Source organism: Chrysochloris asiatica, unplaced genomic scaffold (assembly GCF_000296735.1).
Source record: "Chrysochloris asiatica unplaced genomic scaffold, ChrAsi1.0 scaffold00266, whole genome shotgun sequence".
Lineage (NCBI taxonomy): Eukaryota > Metazoa > Chordata > Mammalia > Afrosoricida > Chrysochloridae > Chrysochloris > Chrysochloris asiatica.
Window position 1 is genome coordinate 1,092,309 of NW_006408784.1, and position 21,546 is coordinate 1,113,854.

At 50.2% G+C, this 21,546-nt stretch overlaps 1 protein-coding gene across 2 annotated transcripts in view; it reads left to right on the plus strand.

Moving 5' to 3' along the window:
* Window positions 1-21,546, plus strand: part of SEZ6 (seizure related 6 homolog (mouse)) — a 54,090-nt gene that overhangs the window by 15,799 nt on the left and 16,745 nt on the right. For both annotated transcript variants that reach the window (XM_006874190.1, XM_006874191.1), the window contains exons 2-3: window positions 13,610-14,278; window positions 14,762-14,895. In XM_006874190.1, the coding sequence (XP_006874252.1) occupies window positions 13,610-14,278; window positions 14,762-14,895 (803 nt within the window). The remainder of the gene's footprint in view (window positions 1-13,609; window positions 14,279-14,761; window positions 14,896-21,546) is intronic.

Consider the following 21,546-nt stretch of genomic DNA (forward strand, 5'->3'; position numbering starts at 1 on the left):
TACCAAGTATACACACATATATACCCACAATACTTGCAAACAAACACACACATAGCCCGGTCTTCTAATGCTCAGAAAATACTGACCAGGAGATGGAAATGAAAAGTCTAGGATCTAGTTAGTACTTGCCTATGTCCCCCTCCCTGCCAGCTCCCCCACACACACCTTTACCCCTGTCCACCAGGCATTGGGCATGGATAATAGAGGGGCTATGGCTCTGCCCCACTCAACCCAAGACTTTAAAAATCCAAGAACCAAATATTATGTGGAAAACCAAATAAGTCCAGAGACGGCAGGATAAGTGCAAAGTCACATGGCCTGAACATGGCCGACCTGTGTTATGTTGGACTCAGGACTCTGACAAGGCCTCAGAAGTCTCCTCAGCTTTAGGGACAGGGCTTCCAGAGCCCACACTACCATTAAAGGTCAGGCATCTGGACTCAGGACCCCTCCAACTCCAGGCCACTCCCCTGATGTATTTTCTCCCAGAAAGAGCTGACAGAGTCAGCTACAGAGCAACGTTTACAAAAGCAGGGAGGCGAGTTTGGCACTGGCACCCAGAACAAACCCCTTCACCTCACCAAAGACCATAGAATATTGGGGCCACTGGGTTGGTAGGTCAACGCAAAGGTGAACACAGGACTCAGTGGTGTTGGCTTTTGAATTTTGGGGCAGAAGCTGGAGGGGGCAGTAGCTCTGAAATGCTGATCTGGGGCCCAGGAAAGTACCTGCTCTTGGACCCTGGCACCTATGGTCCTGTCTTGCTGGGCTCAGTGACTGTCCTTTGGAGTATCTATAGCCAGAAGCAGAGGATGGGGGTGCTGGCTCTGGTGTTGGCTCCAGGGAGAATGCAGTTCCTGCCCCTGCAGCCTTACTAGTCCAAGCTGACATTTCCAAGGTGTTTCATTCTGAAAATGACAGTCTGTGCTGCTAATATGGTGATGGTGAAAGTGACAGGTGCTGGGGGGTGGCCTCGTCCCAGTGGGTACCCACTCCACACATCGACCTTGGGACCAGGACCCTTTTTCCTCCAACTCCAGCCTAACTTAGCAGGCAGGAGAAGGGTCTATTGGGGCCTGAAGGTAGCAGATGAAAGGAAGGCTAGTACCCCATCCCAACCCCTACCTAGACCCTAGTCCCAACCACACTACTGGGAATTGGCATAACCAGGGCAGAGGTACAGTAGACAGATTAGTTACCAGACTGATGGGGAAGTGATGCCAGAGGGGCCTCTGCTTTTCTGCTTGCCCCCATAAGCCTGCCCCAGTGGCTAGGATCAATTACTGCCACCACCAGGCAAGCCCCTTTCTTTCCCCCAAACCCTACTCTAGGTCCCCAGGCTGCCTGTCCTGGCAGGCAAGGCCAGACCTCCGAGGTCCTCAAGGCCAACAGGCAGGCAGGGTAGGGAACACAGGGCCGCAGGGGAAGGTGTAGAACGCAGCAGGTGACGCTGTAGCAGAGGCCTCATTAATCACCTCTCCAGCCCCCAGCTCTGCTGTGGCGAGACAATATTAGATTTTAAATTGGAAAGTGGAGAACGAGGCTGTTAGCTGGGAGCTCACTCTACCCTGGACCCCTGGTCACAGCTTCAGGGGAGGTGGGCAATGGGGAGAAGAGAGCTCTGCCCAGCCATAGTGCTAAGAAGCCTCTCCCATCTCCCAGTCCACAGGGATGGCAAGCCCGTATGTCCCTGGGAAGGGTCAGGCCAGACCTACAAAGGGGCAGAGTGAAACAGAGGGAACACACCAGCCTCCTCAGGGAGAAGCACGTCCCTTTTTCTGGGAGCTTGGGCTTTTCTAGAGTAGAGGACTATGTGAAGCCAGGTTCTGGGAGCGGTGTCATCCATGAGCAAAAGGACAAATGGTGATGACTTACGGTTTGTGCATGTGTCTACACACACACATGCACACACACATGCATGTACACACACACATGCACACATAAAAGCACATACTATACAGACATAGTTGCACAAACCAGCAACCCAATGTGGTGGAAATGTTGAGCCTAGGCTGTGGAACAGAGAGATCCACTTCAAGCTCCTTATTTGCCACTTGTCTTCTGCATGAACTAGGATGATTTATTTGACCCCTAAGCCTCCTGATGTGGCGCTGTGAGTTAATGTGCCAGGCTGCAAAGCCATTTGAATTACAAGGTCAGTGGTTCAAGCTCAATAGTCACTCCTTGGAAACCCTATACAAGGTTTAGGCTATGGGTCGGAACCAACTCAACGGCACTTAACAACAACAACAACAAAGCCTCACTGTGGGTTAATGTACCAGACTGCAAAGCCATTTGAACTGCAAGGTCGGTGGTTCAAGCTCACCAGTTGCTCCTTGGAAACCCTATACAGGGCCGCTATGAGTTGGAACCAACTCGACGGCACTTAACAACAACAAGCCTCAGTTTCTTCATCTGTAAAGTGTAGAATAGTAATTGTTGACACTGAGAGGTGCCACTCAGGGAGAGGTGCATGCCTGGCCCATAGGAGATACTCGGTAAATGTGAGTGCCCTTCCTGCCCACAAGGCCAGGCAGGAGCCCTGAGGAGCTAGGCCCCTGCACTCTGCTTCTGACTGGACAATGGGGCAGGGACAAGTCAACAAAGCACAGTTAGGTGTTCCCCATGAAACATTCACATACCCTGGCCCCACCCTAAGCCAAATCACATGGGCCAAGTGCCTATGGCTGTCCTCCACCCATCTAAAATCTGCCCCAGCTTCCAAAATTGCCCATCAAACCCCCACCCCTCAGAACACCAATGCTGGGCCAAGTTTGGGAAGAAAACCGTAACCAACCCTCACTGACGAGTGAGTGGCTAATAGGGTCAACTCTCCTGAGGCCTTTGTGGAAAATCTAAAAAGTTCCAGGGACTCTGGTGCTCTCTCTTAACCCAATCCAAACTTCCAGTTTTGTCAAGCCCCAAGGACACAGACAGTGCCACCCATTTTGACTCTTTTCTAGGAAATACGAGTCTGGGCTCTTCAGTTCTTAAACCAAGTTAGTTCCAACTAATGGTGATTCCCACACGTGTCAGAGCAGAACTGTGCTCCTGAGGGCTTTCAACAGCTGATATTTCCAAATTAAATCTCCAGGCCTTTCTTATACTGCACCTCTGGGTATACTTGAGCCTTCAACCTTTTGGATGGCAGCCCAGCATGTTAACTGTTTACACTATCCAGGGACTCCTCTTCCCTCAAGAAAAGTCTGTTGCCGTCAAGTCAATTCCAACTCATAGTGACCCTGTAGGACAAAATAGAACTGCCCCATAGAATTTCCAAAGCTGTCCTGGTGTAGTGCCATAGGATAAGCACTGGACTGCTAACCACAAGGTCTAGAGTTCAAACCCACCAGTCACTCCTTGGAAACCCTATGCCGGGTTGCTATGAGTAGGAACCGACTTAATGACTCTTAACAACAACAGACTTTACAGAGAGGAACCCTGGTAGTGTAGTAGGTTATGCATTGGGCTCTAACCACAAGGTTGGTGGATTTGAACTGCTGACCTTTCAGTTAGCAATCCAGCGCTTATCCTATAGTGCCACGTCAGGGCTCCTTTTCCTTCTTGTTGTTGTTAAGTGCTGTCGAGTCTGTTCTGACTTATAATGACCCTTTATAGGGTTTCCAAGGAGTTGGTGGGTTTGAACCACCGACCTGTGCTTCAAGTTGACCTTATGATCCAGTGCATTATCCTATAGCGCCATACCAGGACTCCCTTTTCCTCCTTGTCGTTGTTGTTAAATGACATCGAGTCAGACTCAGAGCGACCCTGTACAGAGTTTCCAAGGAGCAGCTGCTGGTGAGTTTGAACCAGAAAATTTGCAGTTCAAACCAACCTTGCAGGCTAGTGCATTAACCAGGACTCCTTTTTCTCCTCCTTATTGTTGTTGTTAAGTGCTGTAGAGACAGTTCCAACCCATAATAACCCTGTATAGTGTTTTCTAGGAGCAACTATTTAGCTTGAACTACCAACTTTGAGATTTAAACCAGCTTTGCTGTTCAGTGCATCAACCCACAGCTCCACACCAGGACTCCTTTCCTCCTTCTTCTTGATGTTGTTGTTAAGTGCTGTCAAGTCAATTCTGACCCATAGCAACCCTGACCCATAGCAACCCTGTATAGGGTTTCCAAGGAGCAGCTGGTGAACTTGAACCACCAACCTTTGAAGTTCAAACAACTTTGCAGTCTGATTCATTAACCCACAGCACCACACCAGGACTCCTTTCTTCCTTGTTGTTGTTGTTATTGTTGTTGTTGTTATGTGCCGTGGAGTCGGTTCCGACTCATAGTGACCCTGTACAGGGTTTTCGAGGCTGTTCCGACTCATAGTGACCCTGTACAGGGTTTCCAAGGCTGTAAGTCTTTACGGCAGCAGAAAGCCTCATCTTTCTCCCGCAGAACGGCTGGTAGTTTCGAACTGCTGACCTTACGGTTCGCAGCCCGATTCGTAACCACTACGCTATCAGAGCTTCTTCCTTTCCTCCTTGGAGGGGGGCGAATTACTGTAGTTTGAGAGACGGAGCACTCTGAAGCTGTAGTGTTCATTATGGTATCATGAACCACATGTGGCTATTTTAGCTTAAATTAACTAACATAAAATTAAATTTTCAGTTCTTAGTCCCACTAGGCATTCCAAGTGCTCAATAGCCACGTGTGGCTACTGGCTGCTGTATTAGATATGGTGGTGGTTATGTGCCGTGGAGTTGGTTCTAACTCGTAACAACCCTGTACAGGGTTTCCGAGGCTGTAAATCTTGATGGGAGCAGAAAGCCTCATCTTTCTCCTGCAGAACAGCTGGTAGTTTGCAGCCTTGAAGTTTGCAGCCCAATTCGTAACCACTATGCTACCAGAGCTCCTTGTATTAGACCTATAGAAATAAAATGTTTCCATCAGTGTAAAACGTTCTATTGGATAGCACTGTTTCAGAGCTAGGCAATCTGAGCTTGATTCTTAGTTCTGACATAGTCAAGCTTGGTCTCCTTGGGTAACTGTATTTCACTGCATCCAGTTTCCTCATCTAACAAATAAAATGATTGGGGGAGGGGGGAAATCTTACCTCATATGTTAAGGAGCTCTGGTAGTATAGTGGTTACAAGTCGAGCTGCTAACCTCAAAGTCAGCAATTCAGAACAACCAGTGGGAGAAAGATGAGGCTTTCTGCTCCGGTAAAGATTTACAGCCTCGGAAACCCTATGCAGGGTTGCTATGAGATGGAACCGAATCGATAGCACTTAACAACACCAGGGACTTCTTTTGAAGAATATGTGATTTAATTCAGATAAAGCACTTAGAATGGTGTTAGGCACATTCCACCACTCATCTGTCAGTTTGTCATACTGTGGTGGCTTGTGAGTTGCTGTGATTCTGAAAGCTATGCCACAGATATTTTAAATACCAGCAGGGTCACCCATGGTGGACAGGTTTCAGATGAGCTTCCAGATGATGAATTTAACATACTAGAAAGAAGGAGTGACAAACTACTTCCGAATATTTAGTCACTGAAACCTTATGAATAGCAGAGAAACACTGTCAGATATAGTGCCAGAAAATGAGCCCCTCAGGTTGGAAGACACTCAAAATGTGACTGGGGAAGAGCTGCCTCCTCAAAGTAGAGTTGACCATGATAAAGCAAATGGAGTAAAGCCAGTGGGAGTAAAGTCCGCGGGACCTTCATTTGCTGATGGGGCACAACTCAAAACGAAGAAAAACAGTTGTAAACATCCATCAATAATCAGAACATGGAATGTACGAAGTATGAATCTAGGAAGACCCCCATCGAGATAGATTGGCAAATTGGCAGCATCAATGGGCTCAAGCGTGGCAACAATTATGAGGTTAGCCTAAGACCGGGCAGTGTTTCATTCTGTTGTGCATGGGGTCACCATGTTGGTACCGACTCGATGTCGCCTAACAACACAATAAGGCATGTGTTAAATGCACAGTAGATAGATAATAGAGTTCAATATTCCCATTCACAGAGTCCTTCGTGGGTTGTGGGCTCCTGGAATGCAGAAGTTTGGGTACTTTCCCCATTGAACAAATGGGAACCCCAGTTGGAAGGAGGGACAAACACAGAAGGATCCAGTGTGCTAGGGGCAGGATCAGAATGGGGTGGTCTAACTCCTCTACCCAAACTCCCTTCCAATCTGATAAGAAGACTCCCAAACCTGGAGCTGCCCTAAGTTACTCATTACCCCCACTCAGGATGACAGCCCTTGTTTGCTCAGGAGGTAGTGAATTAACTGTCCCTGGAGGTATGCCCACAGGTGGTAAAGAGCCCATGGACATTCGAGGGTTCAATCCACTCTTCAGAGCACCCAAATGCCCACCCTAAGCCCTTGACATTCCTGAACCCCAGACCTGCCCCATGTTCTATGGGATCCTGGGCAAATCCTTTCCTCTTGCACACTCAGTTTTCTCCTGGGTAAATGAGGGAGGAATGAGATGATCCGAAAGACTCAGATCTGGAGGCTGAAACATGGGCAAGAAGTGACGACTGCCAAGGCTGACCAAGAAAATGAGAGTGCTAAGAGGATATGGTCCTGGTGTGGTGCTGTGGGTTAATGTATCAGACTGCAAAGCTGTTTGAACTGCAAGGTCGGTGGTTCAAGCTCACCAGCTGCTCCTTGGAAACCCTATACAGGGTTGCTATGGGTCAGAATTGACTCCATGGCACTTAACAACAACAAGAGGGTATGGTGAAGGATGGTCAGTGGGAGGGAGGAAAGTTGGACTGGTGGACCTACCAGCTTGTGTTGGCAGACATTCTCCACTGATTGCCAGTTGGGGTTGTGCTGGGGACTTGCCAAGGGCTGGCTGCCCATCTTCTCCCTGTAGGACCCACCCCTGCCCGCCCCTGCCCTCCCCTCCCCACCCTTGCTGGCCAAGGGCCAGGGGCTTCAGGGAGCAGGGAGTCTTGGAGTATGCAGGCAGGCAAACTGTGCCCTGAGCCCACCCTTCACTGCCTAAAACCAGCAGTCATTATTTGTGATCCTAATGGGAGCATAGTGGATTACAAACTGGGCTGTTAACTGCAAGGTCAGAAGTTTGAATCCACCAGCTGACCCATGGGAGAAAAATGAAGCTTTCTGCTCCCGTAAAGATTTACAACCTCGGAAGCCCTATATACAGGGTCACTATGAGTTGGAACCAAGGAGCTCTGGTAGCATAGTGGTTACGAATCGGGTTGCTAACCTCAGGGTCAGCAGTTCGAAACTACCAGCTGTTCTGCAAGAGAAAGATGAGGCTTTCTGCTCCCATAAAGATTTACAGCCTCAGAAACCCCGTACAGGGTTGCTATGAGTCGGAACCGACTCCACGGCACATAACAACAACAACAACATGAGTTGGAACCAACTGCACAACACATAACCACCACCCCATCACCAAAGCTGGATCACTGCCAACAGGCTTCCTATTGGAGATGAAAGCCTTGCATGTATTGAGAGCCCACCAGGAAGTGCCTCAGGTCAGAGAAAGCAGCTATTACCACCTACTGGGCTAGGTTAGATGGCTCCCTAAAGGAGAGAAGAGTTGGGCCTTGAAGGGTGGGGAGGATTTGAAGAGACAAAGGAGTGAGAAGGCACTTCTGAAGGGGAGGGATGAGCCATGTGAACAGAGGCTGAGGGTGAAGGTGCTTGTCTGGCAATGACAATGTCCTTTTGAGTGTATCTCTGTGCCTACTCCCACAACTGACCCTCCAGGACCCTGCTGGGATCTCCTCCCCCCACCCCCAACAGGGCTACCAGCATGAGTCCCTAGGATAGTGGCAGCCAGGGTGGCAGGGAGATGAGTAGCTACAGCTGAGGGGTAGTGAGCACAGTGGACAGAGCTGAGCTCTGACTTCTGGTCTAGGCTCTGCCACTCACTAGCTGTGTGACTTTGGACAAGTTACTTACCCATTCTGGGCTTCAGTGTCTTTATCTCTGCGGAAAATGATCCAAAGCTCCCTGAATTGAGACTTGAGAGATGTATGTTAAGAGGCCAAGTACATATTCAGCACAGGTTTCCATCCCCAGCTACCTGGCTCCAAGCCACAGGAGACTGATTGTCTCCTTCTTGCTCTGCCATATCTTCTGGGTAACTTGAAAAAAATCACCTCCCAGCTTGGGACCTCAGTTTCCCCATTTGTTGTATTGGTGTTTTGTTGCCTTCCTTGTTAATATAAGGAGCCAAACAACAGCATACTAACCTCATATGCTGGGACACTGAGAGGGAAAATTATTTCAGTAGCATATAGAATCAGAAGTCTTTAGAACTGCCCTGCCACTCTCTACTCTAACTGGGGTCCCTCAGAACACTGAACAGGGCTGGGCCCAGTGGAATTGTGACTATGAAGACCTGGCTCTAACTTTGGCTCTGAGGGAGTGGTGGGCAAAGGCTCTCGTTCCCAGAGTTCCCCCTGCCTCCCTTGGAGCACTGGGATAATGGGGGTCCACAGGGGCCAAGCCCTTGCTAATCCCCTATTAAAACTTGAAAGGGGCCAGGGAACCTCCAGAATAAACTCATTAACTTTTATGGGATAATAAATGGATCCCATTAAATTCTCATTCTTCCAGTGCTAGACCAGCTTAGCCTTTGGAACCCAGAGGGGTGGGCTCCCTGCCCACGATATGCCTCTGGGCCCCCCTGTCCCACCTGCTGTTCTTCCACACACAAGCTAAGAGCTGATACTGCCATGATGAGAGGAGGGAATCAAACCTGACCACACCCCAGAATTATGGTCCCTCTCCTTCCCGTCAGCCCCCGGGCACTGAGGGGCCAGTGCAGCTTGGACCCTGAATGGGCCGTGCCTGATGCCTCCACAGAGGCTGCCAGAATGACAGGTGGTTCCTCCTGCCCTCACAGGAGTTGTGGCAGGCCCAGCTTCTACATAAGCCTTCCCCAAACCCAGGACTGACCCAGTCCATGGAGAAGGAAACAGAGGTAGCACAAGTGGGCCAGTCCCCTGCTCAGGTTGCCTGGCTAGTGAGGACCAGATTCAGTATTAGAACCTGAGGTTTTCTGGCTGTCTGGTGCAAAAATAGCTGCAGAAGAAACTATAGCACTTAGGGGGCAAGTCTGGTGATGCTGAGGTGGCATCTGGAGTCTAATCATTGCCCACCAGGTACAGTAGTTCCCCAGGCAGGGGGCCCCTGAATTTCATCCTCAGTCTGCCTTCATCGAGACCAATTCCAACTCCAGGTCCACCAGCACCGGGCTGACTTCTAGATCTTTCTCAGCCTCAGTTTCTCCTTCTATAAGATGGGGATGATATCACTAGCTGCTGGCTTCTGTGAAGAAGAGGTCCCCAGTTGTTACAGCTTCCTCCAAATACAGGCTGGGCTCCCAGCTCCATCCAGGCCTGGTGGGGGCTAGAGACATGGGCCTTCACCCAGCTGGGCCCCAAGAGGCTGCAGGAGGACAAGATAGGTGTCCCTCCCAGGGGAGCCCAGGCTGTGACTAAGGTGGAGAGGGCCTCAAATCCCAAGAGGGACCAGGGGGGAACCAGCGAGGGCCGGGAGGCAGGAGCGGGAGCGAATCCACCAGGGAGGCATCCTGAATGGCTCATTAGTGCCGATGAAAGCCTTTTTTCATTTCATCTAAATACTTTAAACAGGGCTCCCTCCGATGTCTATTTGCATAGCTTAAGAACTAATGCGGGGGGAGGGTTCAGGCTGCGGCAGGGCCATGCCAGGGCTGGGGGCTGCCAGGAAGCTCCCAGGGCCTCCTCCTTGGAAAGAGTGGCAGTGGAGAAAGGGAGAGGGGTGTTTCCCTACACCGGGCGACTTACAGGATGCAGCCCCCAGCTCTTTGGATCAGGTTGAGGGTCTGCCCTTGTTCTGGCACCAGGTATGAGTCCTGGGGGGGGGCGGGGGGGCTGTCTTGCTGTGACCAGGGACTGTCCTCTGGAAACATGCAGCGCTATGAAGTCCTTTGCACAAAACCAAAAATCCCAAAGCTGTGGAGTCGGTTCCAACTCATAGTGACTCTATAGGACAGAACTACTCCCTAGGGTTTCCAAGATTATAAATCTTTATGGGAACAGATAGCCTCATCTTTCTCCTGCAGTGTGGTTGGTGAGTTTAAACTGCCCACCTTAAAATACCACTAGGACATTTTAAGGGTGAAGACACCAAGACTCTGAAAGGTGAGCTGATATGCTCAGGGTCACACATACTACCACCCAACAAGGAACTTGTTCCCCCAGGCCTCAACCCCTCCCCACCCTAGAGGCCTGCCTCAGTAGGGCCCTGACAGGAGGTTGCCCAGCTTATCCTCTAAGCACAGCTATTTAGAGCATTCACATCCTCACAAAATCCCTTCACACTATCCATTTTACAGCTGAGGAGGCTCTGAGAAGGAACTTGCTCAAACTCACATAACTTGGCAGTGACAGATGTGACCTTTGAACTCAGGCCCATGTGAGCTGTGGAGCTGGTTCTCTGGTTTGGTTCCTAGACTCAGATGTGGATTGTGCACAGAGTGGGCAACCCCTTGTTGTTGCTTGTTTTTGTTGAGTGCTGTTGAGTCGGTTACAACTCATAGAGACCCTGTGTAGGGTTTCCAAGGAGCGGCTGATGAGCTTGAACTGCTAACCTTGTGGTTCAAACCTACCTTGCAGTCCAGCACATTAACCCACAGCTCCACACCAGGACTCTGAGCAACCCCTGAGTCCCAGACAAAGGTTTTCCAAGGACTCGTCAAGTCTGATACTCAACCCGGGTCCCTGAAGAACTTGGGACCTAGCTCCTGGGTTAGAGTCCAGCTCCATCTCCAATCTACACAAGACTTTGGACAAGTCCGCTCCGCTCCTCTCTCCAGGTCTTTGTTTCCTTGACTGCCTACAGTGAGCTTCTCTGCTGAGTAGCTCTAGTCTCTTCCTTTGGAGAGGCAGCCTAAGGTAAATCTGCCTCTATAAAGATTTACAGCCTTAAAACCTGAGTGGGAATCAACTCGATGGTAATGGATTTGGGTTGTTTTGAGGTCTTGTTTTTGTTTTATATATGTATGGGTTCAAATCTCAGCTCCCCCACTGTGGAATTTGGGTAAGTCACCTCACAGCACCTCTTCAGAGCTTCGGTTTCCTGTCTCACAGAGTTACACATACAAGACAGGTGAAGGGCCTGACTCAATGTCTATCTAGCACACAGTAGATATCTGATGAGACTGGACCCCCAACACCTCTTTCCACTGTCCCCTTCATCCCACCCTCAGCTTGGGGAGGGGAGGACCATAACAAGAGGATCTAAGGGGGTACAGTGTATAGGGAGCCAACCCTTTGCCCTGCACCTGTACTCCTAAATTCAATCAGCCCAGGTAGAGAGAAGGCCTGTGACCTCCTGGTCACAGCCCCGGGAACCTCCTAGAGTCCACCAGGTGTCTGGACATGCCCTCACCCCTGAAACGGCTTGTCTCCCAGAGATAATCTTACCCTCTCTAACAGTGGGTGGCTCCTGCTGGGACCAAGTGGCAGTTGATGGTGGAATCAATTTGCTCGTTTGATATGCTATCTCGATCCCATTTAACCAACTGCTCAGTGCCCCCAGATAACACAATCAGTGCAATGGACAGTGACAGGAGGTAGCCATTAGCTCTGCTCTATTGCCCAGCACCCACCTAGCAGCCACAGGAAAGCCTGTGTCCGCTGTGACCATTTCCCAAGACAGAGGACCTCTGTACACTCTCCCAGTGAAAAGTCCTACAGGTGCCTACCCTGGGAGCCCTGGGAAGTCCTGGAAGAGGACACAGAGCCGTGCATAACTCCAGGGGCTTCCAGAGTCTGCGGTGAGAAAGTCTCCTCCTCCCCTTCCTCATGCCATATTAAGATGAGGCTCTGCTCACTCACCCATCAAAGACCATGTGACATCTGGGGTGGGGGTGCAAAGAGAAGAGCGCTGTCTTGGCATGTCACAAGCACGGGCTGGACCTTCTCTCTCTGACTCAAATGAAAGACACAGGACACTGGTGGACCATCTGCTCTGGGGGGTATGAGCCTGGCCGGACATTTAACTGGACACTGTGTTGCCAGTGCCTGGCATAAAATGCCAGGGTACAGGTAGCTGCTTCCATGAGCATCTCAAGAGATAAGAGTTCTGGTTTCTGAAAGCTTTGGGGCTCCCAGGTCCTTCTGACCCAGATGAATGGAAAGCCCTCTGACCTGCACCCGCTTCTCACCTCAGTTTCCTCCCTCCTCCCATTTGTCTGACACATCAGAGCTGCCATGCTCTCCTGAGCAGAATGTAGGCCATCTGCTGCTTCCTAGTGCCTGCCAATCCATGGGTGGGTGTGAGCCCCACCACCAGACATGCGGAGGAACTGACCTTCTCCATGCAAACTCAGTTAATTTCACCCCGGTTGTGATTCCCTTCAAGTCCTTGTGCAGACATTTTGAGAGCTGAAAGGATAAGGAATATTCTCCCAGCCTTCTCAAATATGGCAAAATTCTGTGTGAGCTGAGTCTGGAGCCAGCATGCACTAATCTCTTCCTGGCAGTTAAGGATCTGAGGAACCCAGTGGGCCACAAGTAGAATATGCATCATCTCTCTAGCTATGTGGTTAAATAAGCCAATGAAATCAATAGTAAAATAATCTGAACCTCAAACCAGAGATAGGAAACAAGTTTCATCTTCCATACAATATCTAGGTGATCTATTGATAGTGGCTGCCTGGATAGCTGTGTTGAGAAGGATTCTGAAATCCCATCAAGCCTCAGCAAGAAAGAGCCAAAATCGATTAGCTATGTCTGCCACAAACAGAGAGGGTTGTAGCATACCTGATGTTTATCTGTTATCTCTACTTTAGACACTGTCTTAGATGAACCCTGACTAATGTCCTAAGAAAGATAAAGGGAATTCTGGAGGACATAGCATATCTCAGTTAAACCTAAAAAACAAAATAAGAAAACCAGTTTACAGATGAGAAGGCTGAGATTCCAAGAGTTTAGTTTATTTACATGACATTGTACAGTCCTAAAGTAGTGAATCTGGGATTTAAAGCCACATCTTCCTGACTCCAGAGCTTGGTTCTTCCCATTCTACTCAGTGCTACCCTAAAAGAACCCTTGATGACACTTAAGAACAACAATGGCCAGTAGAATCACTGAGAACAGAAAGTGAACTTGGATGCCCTGTGATATCAGGCATTAAAGGCACTGAAGTGGGGGATGACACACTTGCTAAGGTTCTCATCTCAGTTCCTCTAATGACTGGCTGTGTGACTTTGAGCAAATTACTTCCTTTCTCTGGTCTGTCTCCTCATCAGTAAGATAGGCCCTTCAATTCCATTCATGATGGCAAATATATATTTGTCATGTCAATCTGAGGTTTCAGGTATGGCTGCCTATGTTGAAAAGGATTCAGAATCTCATCAGGATAGCAGGAAATAGTGCAATGATCAATTAGCAATGCCTGCCACTGGTGCTGTAGTGATAGGAATATCTCATGTGCCATCCTACAAGCATGTGATATGATCTGACATCCAGTTTAAGAGTCTATAGTTCTGTGATTCTCAACAGTGAGCACACTCCCCCAAGTTTCTCTGTCAAAAGAGAGTTGGATCTCCCACTGTCTGGGCTGGGTGTGACACTTTGGGACAAGGGGACACTTTCTGATAATTCATTATTATCTCAGGACTCTCCTCAGAAGCCCCAACTATGGGTGAAGGGCAGGCCCCAGACATCAAGGAGACAGATGTGGAAATGACAGCAGCCCCTACACCTGAGCAGCCAGAACGAGGAGTCCACTTTGTCACAACAGCCCCCACCCTAAAGCTGATCAACCACCACCCGCTGCTAGAGGAATTCCTACAAGAGGAACTGGAGAGGAGCCAGGAGAGGCTGAGGCCAGCATTGCCCTTCCAGCCTGACCCACCTACACGCTTCAGTCCGAGTCCCCTCCCTCGCCTGGCCAACCAGGACAACCGTCCTGTCTTCACCAGCCCCACTCCAGCCACTGCCACAGCACCCACTCAGCCGCAATCCAGGGAGGGCCCCTGGAGCCTGGAATCGGAGCCTCCCGCGCTTCACATTACAGCTCCTCTACCTCCAGGGCCCAGCATGGCAGTACCCACTCCAGGCCCACGGGAGAGGCCCAGCACTACGCCCCCTGGCAGGACATGGACTCCAACCCAAGAGGGTCCAGGTGACATGGGCAGGCCATGGGCTCCAGACGTCATGTCTCAGACCACAGGACTCAGGCTCGAGGGGACCACTGCCACATCCATGGCTTCAGGAGATGACGAAGAGACCACCACCACTACCACCATCATCACCACTACCATCACCACAGTCCAGACACCAGGTCAGCTACCTATTAATTTGCAGATCTGGAAATGGGCATGGAAGGGGAAATCTGTGGGAACCCTCAGTTCCTCTGTCTCTGACACCACTCAGCTTGCCCTACCCTTTGGTCTTAAGGGCCACCCTGCAGGAGGCATGTGGATTAGAATCAGATAGACACAGGTTCTAATCCTGATTCTCCCAACTACAACATGACCCAAGGAATTTTATTTAACCTCTCTGAGCCTCACTTATAAAATAGCAAAAAGACCTATCTCACTGAACTATTGTGAGACTTGAGATGAGCCTGCACAAAGTAGGTGCTCAATAAAAGTCGGCCCTCTTCTTACAAGAGACTAGGCATCCTAACACATCAACTTCATATACATACAAACACAGACAGACTACACACACACATACACACACACACACACACGATTCGGTTTTACTTGGGCCCATTTTGCCAGAGCTAGGCTTACAACTTGTGTTTCCTCCTCCTTCCCAGGCCCTTGTAGCTGGAATTTCTCAGGCCCAGAGGGCTATCTGGCCTCCCCCTCAGCCTCTAATTTACCCCCTGATGTTGGCCTGGACTGTTTCTACTACATCTCTGTCTATCCTGGTTATGGTGTAGAAATCAAGGTAAGTGGCTTAGAAGTAAAAAGTTAGTGTATTCTCTTTCCCTAAAAAGGTGTAGGTTATGGGGCAAGGGGAAAATGCTCAGAAACATCATTGGAAAGGGGCCTAGGGCCAAGGCTGGAATATAAGCTTAAAAAAAGGTCAGATTCTCCCTGTACACCAGGGAGCAGAGAGGACTACTGCTTCCCCTCAACAATGCCCTACCTGAGAGGGACAGTGGAAAGGACAAGGTATGCCCAGCCCTCCCCTGGGAGTCTGATTGGGGCTCAGGTAAGTGAGAGAAGGGACAACTAGCCTTGGATTAATGTGGACTCTGAATCCATGCTGAGTGGAGAGAATAAAGTATTGGGTTTTTGAGTTCAGAAGCCATTCATTTGTTCACTCATTCATTCAGGAAATACGCCCTCTGGACCAAGCCCTATGCTGGCTCCTGGGATGCAGAAGTGGAGATGATAGACATGGTGGCCCCATCAGAGAGGAGAAGGTCTGGTGGGGGAGTCCAACCTACAGGCATCAGTAACTCCTGCCCCAGCCCTGGCCTCCCTAGACAATCTCATTTCTCCCTGGTGGCATCTCTCTGCTGGCAACCCCCACTTCCCAAAATCTAGCTCAGACTCATTCTTAATGATAAGGCCTGGGCCTTCAGGAACTCATCATGTCCCACAAGCTCCTTGATTTTGACATGCCCCAAACCCAATTCTTCCTTATCCCCCAAACCTATTCACCATTCTCACTCCCATCCTCAGAAGCTGACTCCAACCAGCCAGAAACCTATAGCAGAGTTACAATTGTGTAAAGGGCATGGGGTCCCTGGAGCTGTGTGACATGGTGTCACCTTGGCCCTTCCTTTTTCCCATCCCATCTACTCATACTCACCCCCAGGTTCTCTCTCACCATAACGTTCCCAAAGCTCTCAGGTCTACCCTCTTATCCCTCTTCATCTCCACAGCCACTACAATCATCACCTAATGAGTGGCCTTCTCACTGTTGCCCCATTCGCACTGGCCTGTACTTATCCCTGCTCCAACCACTGGAGTCATTGTTCTCAAATGAAATCAGTCCTGTCCCTCAAGCCTCCCTAGGACTCTTAAATCAAGACTGCTCCCTCTGGGCCCTACCAATACCACCCAACTCACTTCTAGCTACTTCCTCTCTGTATCCCACTCTACCTCTTCACTGGGCCAAGTCCGGTTTCATCATAAGCCCAACTGAACATACTGTTTCCTCTGCCTGGAAACCATCTGCCAACCCTTTCCTTAGGACTCAACCTTGGCATCATTTTTCCTATGAGCTCTCTCCTGATCCCCAGACTTGAGTTTTCTCTCATCCTAGCTTGTAGCATACCACCTCCTATCAGTCTGTTCATAACTTCCTACCTCCCTAGCTAGACTTCAAGTTTCTGAGGGTACCTTGGAGTACAGGGCCCAGGTAGGTCAGACCCTTGCTGACTGAATGAATGGACAAAGGAATGAATGAATGAGGTGGCATTTGACTTGGATTTTGGAGACTGAATAGGGGTGGAGAGGAGAAAGGCCTTCAGCTGAAGAAATCAGGCAGGGGACTGAGGAGCCATAGGGAAGGGAGACAGGCGTCCAGGGAGCAGGCGGTGCTGCCTGGTCCCCACCTCCCGACTTGCGTTCCATCCATCCCAATGCTTCCAGGCCCTGGATTTGGCTCTGAAGCCATCCATCACTTTCCCAGGACGGTGCCCCCAAACCTTCCCTCTGAGGCCATGAGGCCCAGCCAACGGAGAGCTCTCTGAGCCAGGCCCTCTGTGGGGAAGAGGGACCATCTTCAGGGGGACTATTTCAGCCCCTCTTCGCCCCCTGGTGGGCCCCTCCCCTTCTTTCTACAGCTCTTCACTCCAGCTCTGCCAAGTCCTGTGGCCCTCACTCCAGGCTGACTGGGAGGGTAATTAGGAACAGCCACCCCCCCCACACACACAAGCCATTAGCACTCAGAGACGCTTAATTAAGGTAATTAATGTAAAATCATCACCTAATGAGAGGTGGCACCGGCTGTGGCTCACTGGGTGGAAGGCACCAGCTGCAGGTGTGGGAAAGGGGGCGGGAGGGGCAGATGTCAGGCTGGTGTCCCTGTGCAGAACTGGACTGCCTGCCCCCCAAGCCTCCCACTCCCACTGATGCCCACTGGGTCAGGCTGGGCCCAGCCCAGGATCCTGCCACAGGTGGGGACAAGATGCTAGCTCGGTTTATCCCTGCCCTGGTCCAGGCCCCACCCTACATGCCCGCCCCCTCACACAAGCCCTGTGTCTGTTGTCTGGTGCTGCCACCGTTGTTTTTTTTTTTCACCAGAATGCAAAAGCCGTTACCAGGCAACCTTGAGATGAAGACCTGCCACAGCCCTGGATTGTTGTCAGGAATCATGACAGGCAGAGGCTGGCCCCACCCCTCTACCTTGGTATCCTGGGTTCCCAGGAACCCTGTGGGCCCTGATGGCCTCAGATAGTGCCAGAGGCCATGTGGGGGTGGGTGGGCAGAACTGAGTCAGCACCCGAGTTGGGAATAAAGAAACAGAATCGGGACTGAAGCAGGAATTAAAGTTCTTCGGCTTCCAAGACAGATTCTGGCAATCCCTACCCCCGCTCAGACGAAAGCAAAACCAAACCAAACCCACTGCCATGGAGTCTATTCCGAATCATAGGATTTTCAAGACTGTAGATCTCGTGGGAGCAGACTGCTTCTCCCAAGAGGTGGCTAGTGGGTTTGAACTGTTAACGTTGTAGTTAGCACTCCAATGCCTAACCCACAGGGCTTCTTACTCACACAATCCACTGGAACCTAAAGAAGTACTAACACTGCAGACCTGTACTCACTGAACACTGAAAAACTAAGGAAAAGGAATTGCCCAAGGTCACTCCGTTAATCTTTCACTCAGGTTTTTTGATGAATGAATTTGTTCTGCAAACATGAATTGAGCACTTGCTTAGTGTCAGGGAAGGCTTCCTGGAGGTGAGGTTTCTTGCGCTGACATCTGAGGATGAGAAATCCACAGCCAAGCCTGGACTGGGAAGCAGCAGGTTGGCAGGCCCAGGCCCTAAAGGCCACCTCAACTGACTTGGAAACATGACTTTATTGCATAAGAGCAGGGGGTGGGTCTAAGGGTTTCTGGATTACCAAAGGCCAAAGCAGTGCCCTCCTGTCCAGCCCACACTGGGCATTGACTGTGGGTTAGGTGAGGGGCCAAAAAACTACCTGCTGCTCCTCCAGGCTTGGGGAGAGGGGACCCAATCACAGCATGGCAGCTTCATATATGGATAAACTTCCACCTGCTCACCTGCTTCTCCATGAGCTCACAAGGACTGCTTAGAGTAGGTGGTAGTGGGGGCATGAGTGAGGGATGGAATACAGGTAAGGGTGATGGGAGGGGCCAGAGGGGAGAGGAGCATCTTAAGGACCCACAAATCATACCCCTGAGGCAGGTAGCTTGATGCCACACGACCACAGCCCTTGCTGGAGCCTGGGGCTGGGCAGTTGTTGCCATTGCCACTGAGTTGATTCCTATTCATGGTAGTACCATGTGTGTCAGAGTAAAACTGTGCTCCATAGGTTTTTGGGTTTTTTTTTTTAGTGTTTTATTGTGAATTATGTGAGTTTACATGGGAGAACATTAGCTTTATATTTATCCTATCGTATATCGTTTCATTGCCCTGGTTACAATCCCCTCCATGCATCATCAACCAACCAAAGGGTATACCCTGCAAGCCTGAATCATCAGCACACAGCCCCTCTCCCTCTCTGGGTCTAGAGTCCCCAGCCACTCCACACTCCATCGCTCCACATCATTGTCTCTGCCTCCATCTCTGGCGTCACTGCTTCTCTGGGTACCGTCCCACTCTGCTCTTCTCCCTTGATGGTCCCAGGGACCTCCACTCCTAGACTTCAAAGTCAATAACTCCCCTCCTTTTGCTATAAAATGTCTACCTATATTTCCAACCCTCACAATCAGTCCTGATAACAATTATTCACTATTGTATCACAAGAGACCCATCCGCATTTCCTTTCATCAGCCCTGCCTAGACAGATTGGATACTACTCAGTGGAGAGTCTACCTTCCTCCACGCCCTCTGGATCTAGGTTCCCACTTGAAAGCTTGTAAGCTAGTCACTTTTTGCCTTTGTAGCCCTACCCCCCATTTTGGATAGCCAATATCCAAATTGCCCATCCCTGTCTACTGTGTGTGTGGAGGGGGTGGGAATGATCCTCGCTGTAAAGATTTGTTCCCACTTTTGAGCTACTGCATCCATAGGTGTAGGTCGAGTTCATCAAATTGCATCAGATTACTCTTTTTTCCTCATCTTTCTACTTCTAGTTGAGCTCTGATCTTCCTGTCATTAAAGCCAGGTCAAGTGGGTATTGTCTGCAAGTGTGGTTGTTCTTGTGCATATGCCCTCTCTTCTTATCAGCTGGACACTTCACTATAGTCTTCTGTGGCTATGTCACTGACTCTGGGCCTGAGAGTCCCCAGGTCTTGCCCCTGGTCAACCAGGTCTCCACCCAGGTTCACAGGAGTCTATTGAACATTGTAGGGCTTAGCTCACAGCTTCATTGCTGTTTTTCCCTCACTTCCCCTTATCGGTGAGGAATGTGGTCACCAATCAGAGCGCATGTCTACTCGTATATTCCCATTGAGTCTTAGTCTTGGAAGGGGTTTGCCCTGAGGGGACCTGACCACTTGCCTTGATGTCTCCAGGGCGAACAACTTGCTTGTTCTTGTAGTAATCAGTCGGACTGCCTATATTGTTTTGTATGCTCCATAGGTTTTGTTTTGTTTTTAATGTTTTATTGTGAATTATGTGATAGTTTACATGGGAAAGCATTAGTTTTACATTCATTCTATCATATATCATTTAATTGCCATGGTTACAATCCCCTCCATGCATCATCAACCAACCAAAGGGTATACACTACAAGTTTGCACCCTGGTTGTCAGCACACAGCCCCTCTCCCTCTCTGTGTCTAAAGTCTCCAGCTGTTCCACCTCTCCATGGCATCATCTCTTCCTCCATCTCAGGCATCACTACTTCTCTAGGTAGGATCCCGCTCTCCACTCTTCTCCATTGATGGTCCCAGGGACCTCCGCTCCTAGGCTGAAAAATTAATTACTCCCCTCCTTGCTATAAAACGTCTACCTTTACAATTCCAACCCTCACAATCAGTCCTGATAACAATTATTCACTGTTGTATCACAAGAGACCTATCTGCATTTCATTTCATCAGCCCTGCCTAGACAGATTGGATACTACTCACTGGAGATTCTACCTTCCCTCACGCCCTCTGGATCTAGGTTCCCTCTTGAAAACTTGTAAGCCAGTCACTTCTTGCCTTTGTAGTGTCCTTCCCCGCCCCCGCCTCCCCCACCACCACCACCATTTGGGTAGCCAGCTCCATAGATTTTTAATGATTGTTTTTCAGAAGTAGCGCAACAACCCTTTTTTCCCAGTTGCATCTGGGTAAAATCAAACCTCCAACCTTTCAGTCAGCAACTGAGTGTGTTAACTGTTTACAACACCCAGAGACTCCAGGACTGAGCAAAACGCTCTCAGTTTCCTGTTTGCAGCCTCAGAGATGCCAGAAGCCCTCAAAGCCCAGCTCTGCATGCCCCTCATAGCCTGCTTCATCCCCTGTATCCCACCTCCCTTCCTGGCTCTGCAGTCCTTAGTACCCTCTGAGCAGCCTGTGGGGAGGAGGGCAGTGCCGATCCTCCCAGGTCAGAGGAGCCTCACTGCTTGGGCATTGGACTCCGTAGGCTCTTTCTTGAGCGGTCCAGAGTATCCCTTTGAGGATAGGTGGCACGATTCCACAGCCCATGTGGGTTCCACCCCAACCCCCACAACACCAGTATCGCCGAGGGCTCCAGGCCTTTCTGGGCCCAGCGCCTGCCTCTCAGTGATCTTGCCAAGAGGACTTCCACTGCCAGTCCCACCTTGGTTTGGCTGTTCTCCGTACCATCTGGAGCCCGGGCACAGCTGCCCACAGTCCCTGCCCCAGTGTCCCAGGAGGCCCCTTTGGCAAACAGTTTTCCCATGCCAGTCAGCTGCTAGCTTGCAAGCCAGAACACCCTACCCCTTTAAGCCAGGTCAGAAGCAGGTCCAAAGTAGCACCAGGAGTTGGGTAGGGGGCCGGTGGGGTGGGATTTGGGGGCAACCCCCTCAGAGGAGATTGTGTCCCCGTGGTTCCCAGAAGGGCTATCTGAGGGGAACCCAAGGGTAGAAGGCAAGTCTGGCTGCATGACTCCTCACCTGACCCTCTACCTAAAAAAATCCCACACTATATAAGAGCACAGAAGCTGCTATGTGCCAATCCTGGCTTTGCTGTTTACTTCTGGAGGATTACACTGAGTCCCTGCCGTCTCTGGGCCTCAGTTTCCTTCTCTATAAAAGGAAGAGGTTGGACCAGATGATGCAGAAGGTCTGTCCCAACCAGTTCCTGTATGTATGGCTCCTCTTCTGGTCCCTGAAGCTTCCCCATAGACCAGAATGAGCCACAATACTCGGGCCTTTAACCCTTCTTGTTTCTCGGAAGCAGCAGAGCGTAGACCAGCGAGGAGGTGACTCCAGCTTTCAGTGCTTTCTAGGCAGACCTGAGGGTGAGGTGGACCCACATCCAACTACCACCATGGCAGATGACAAGC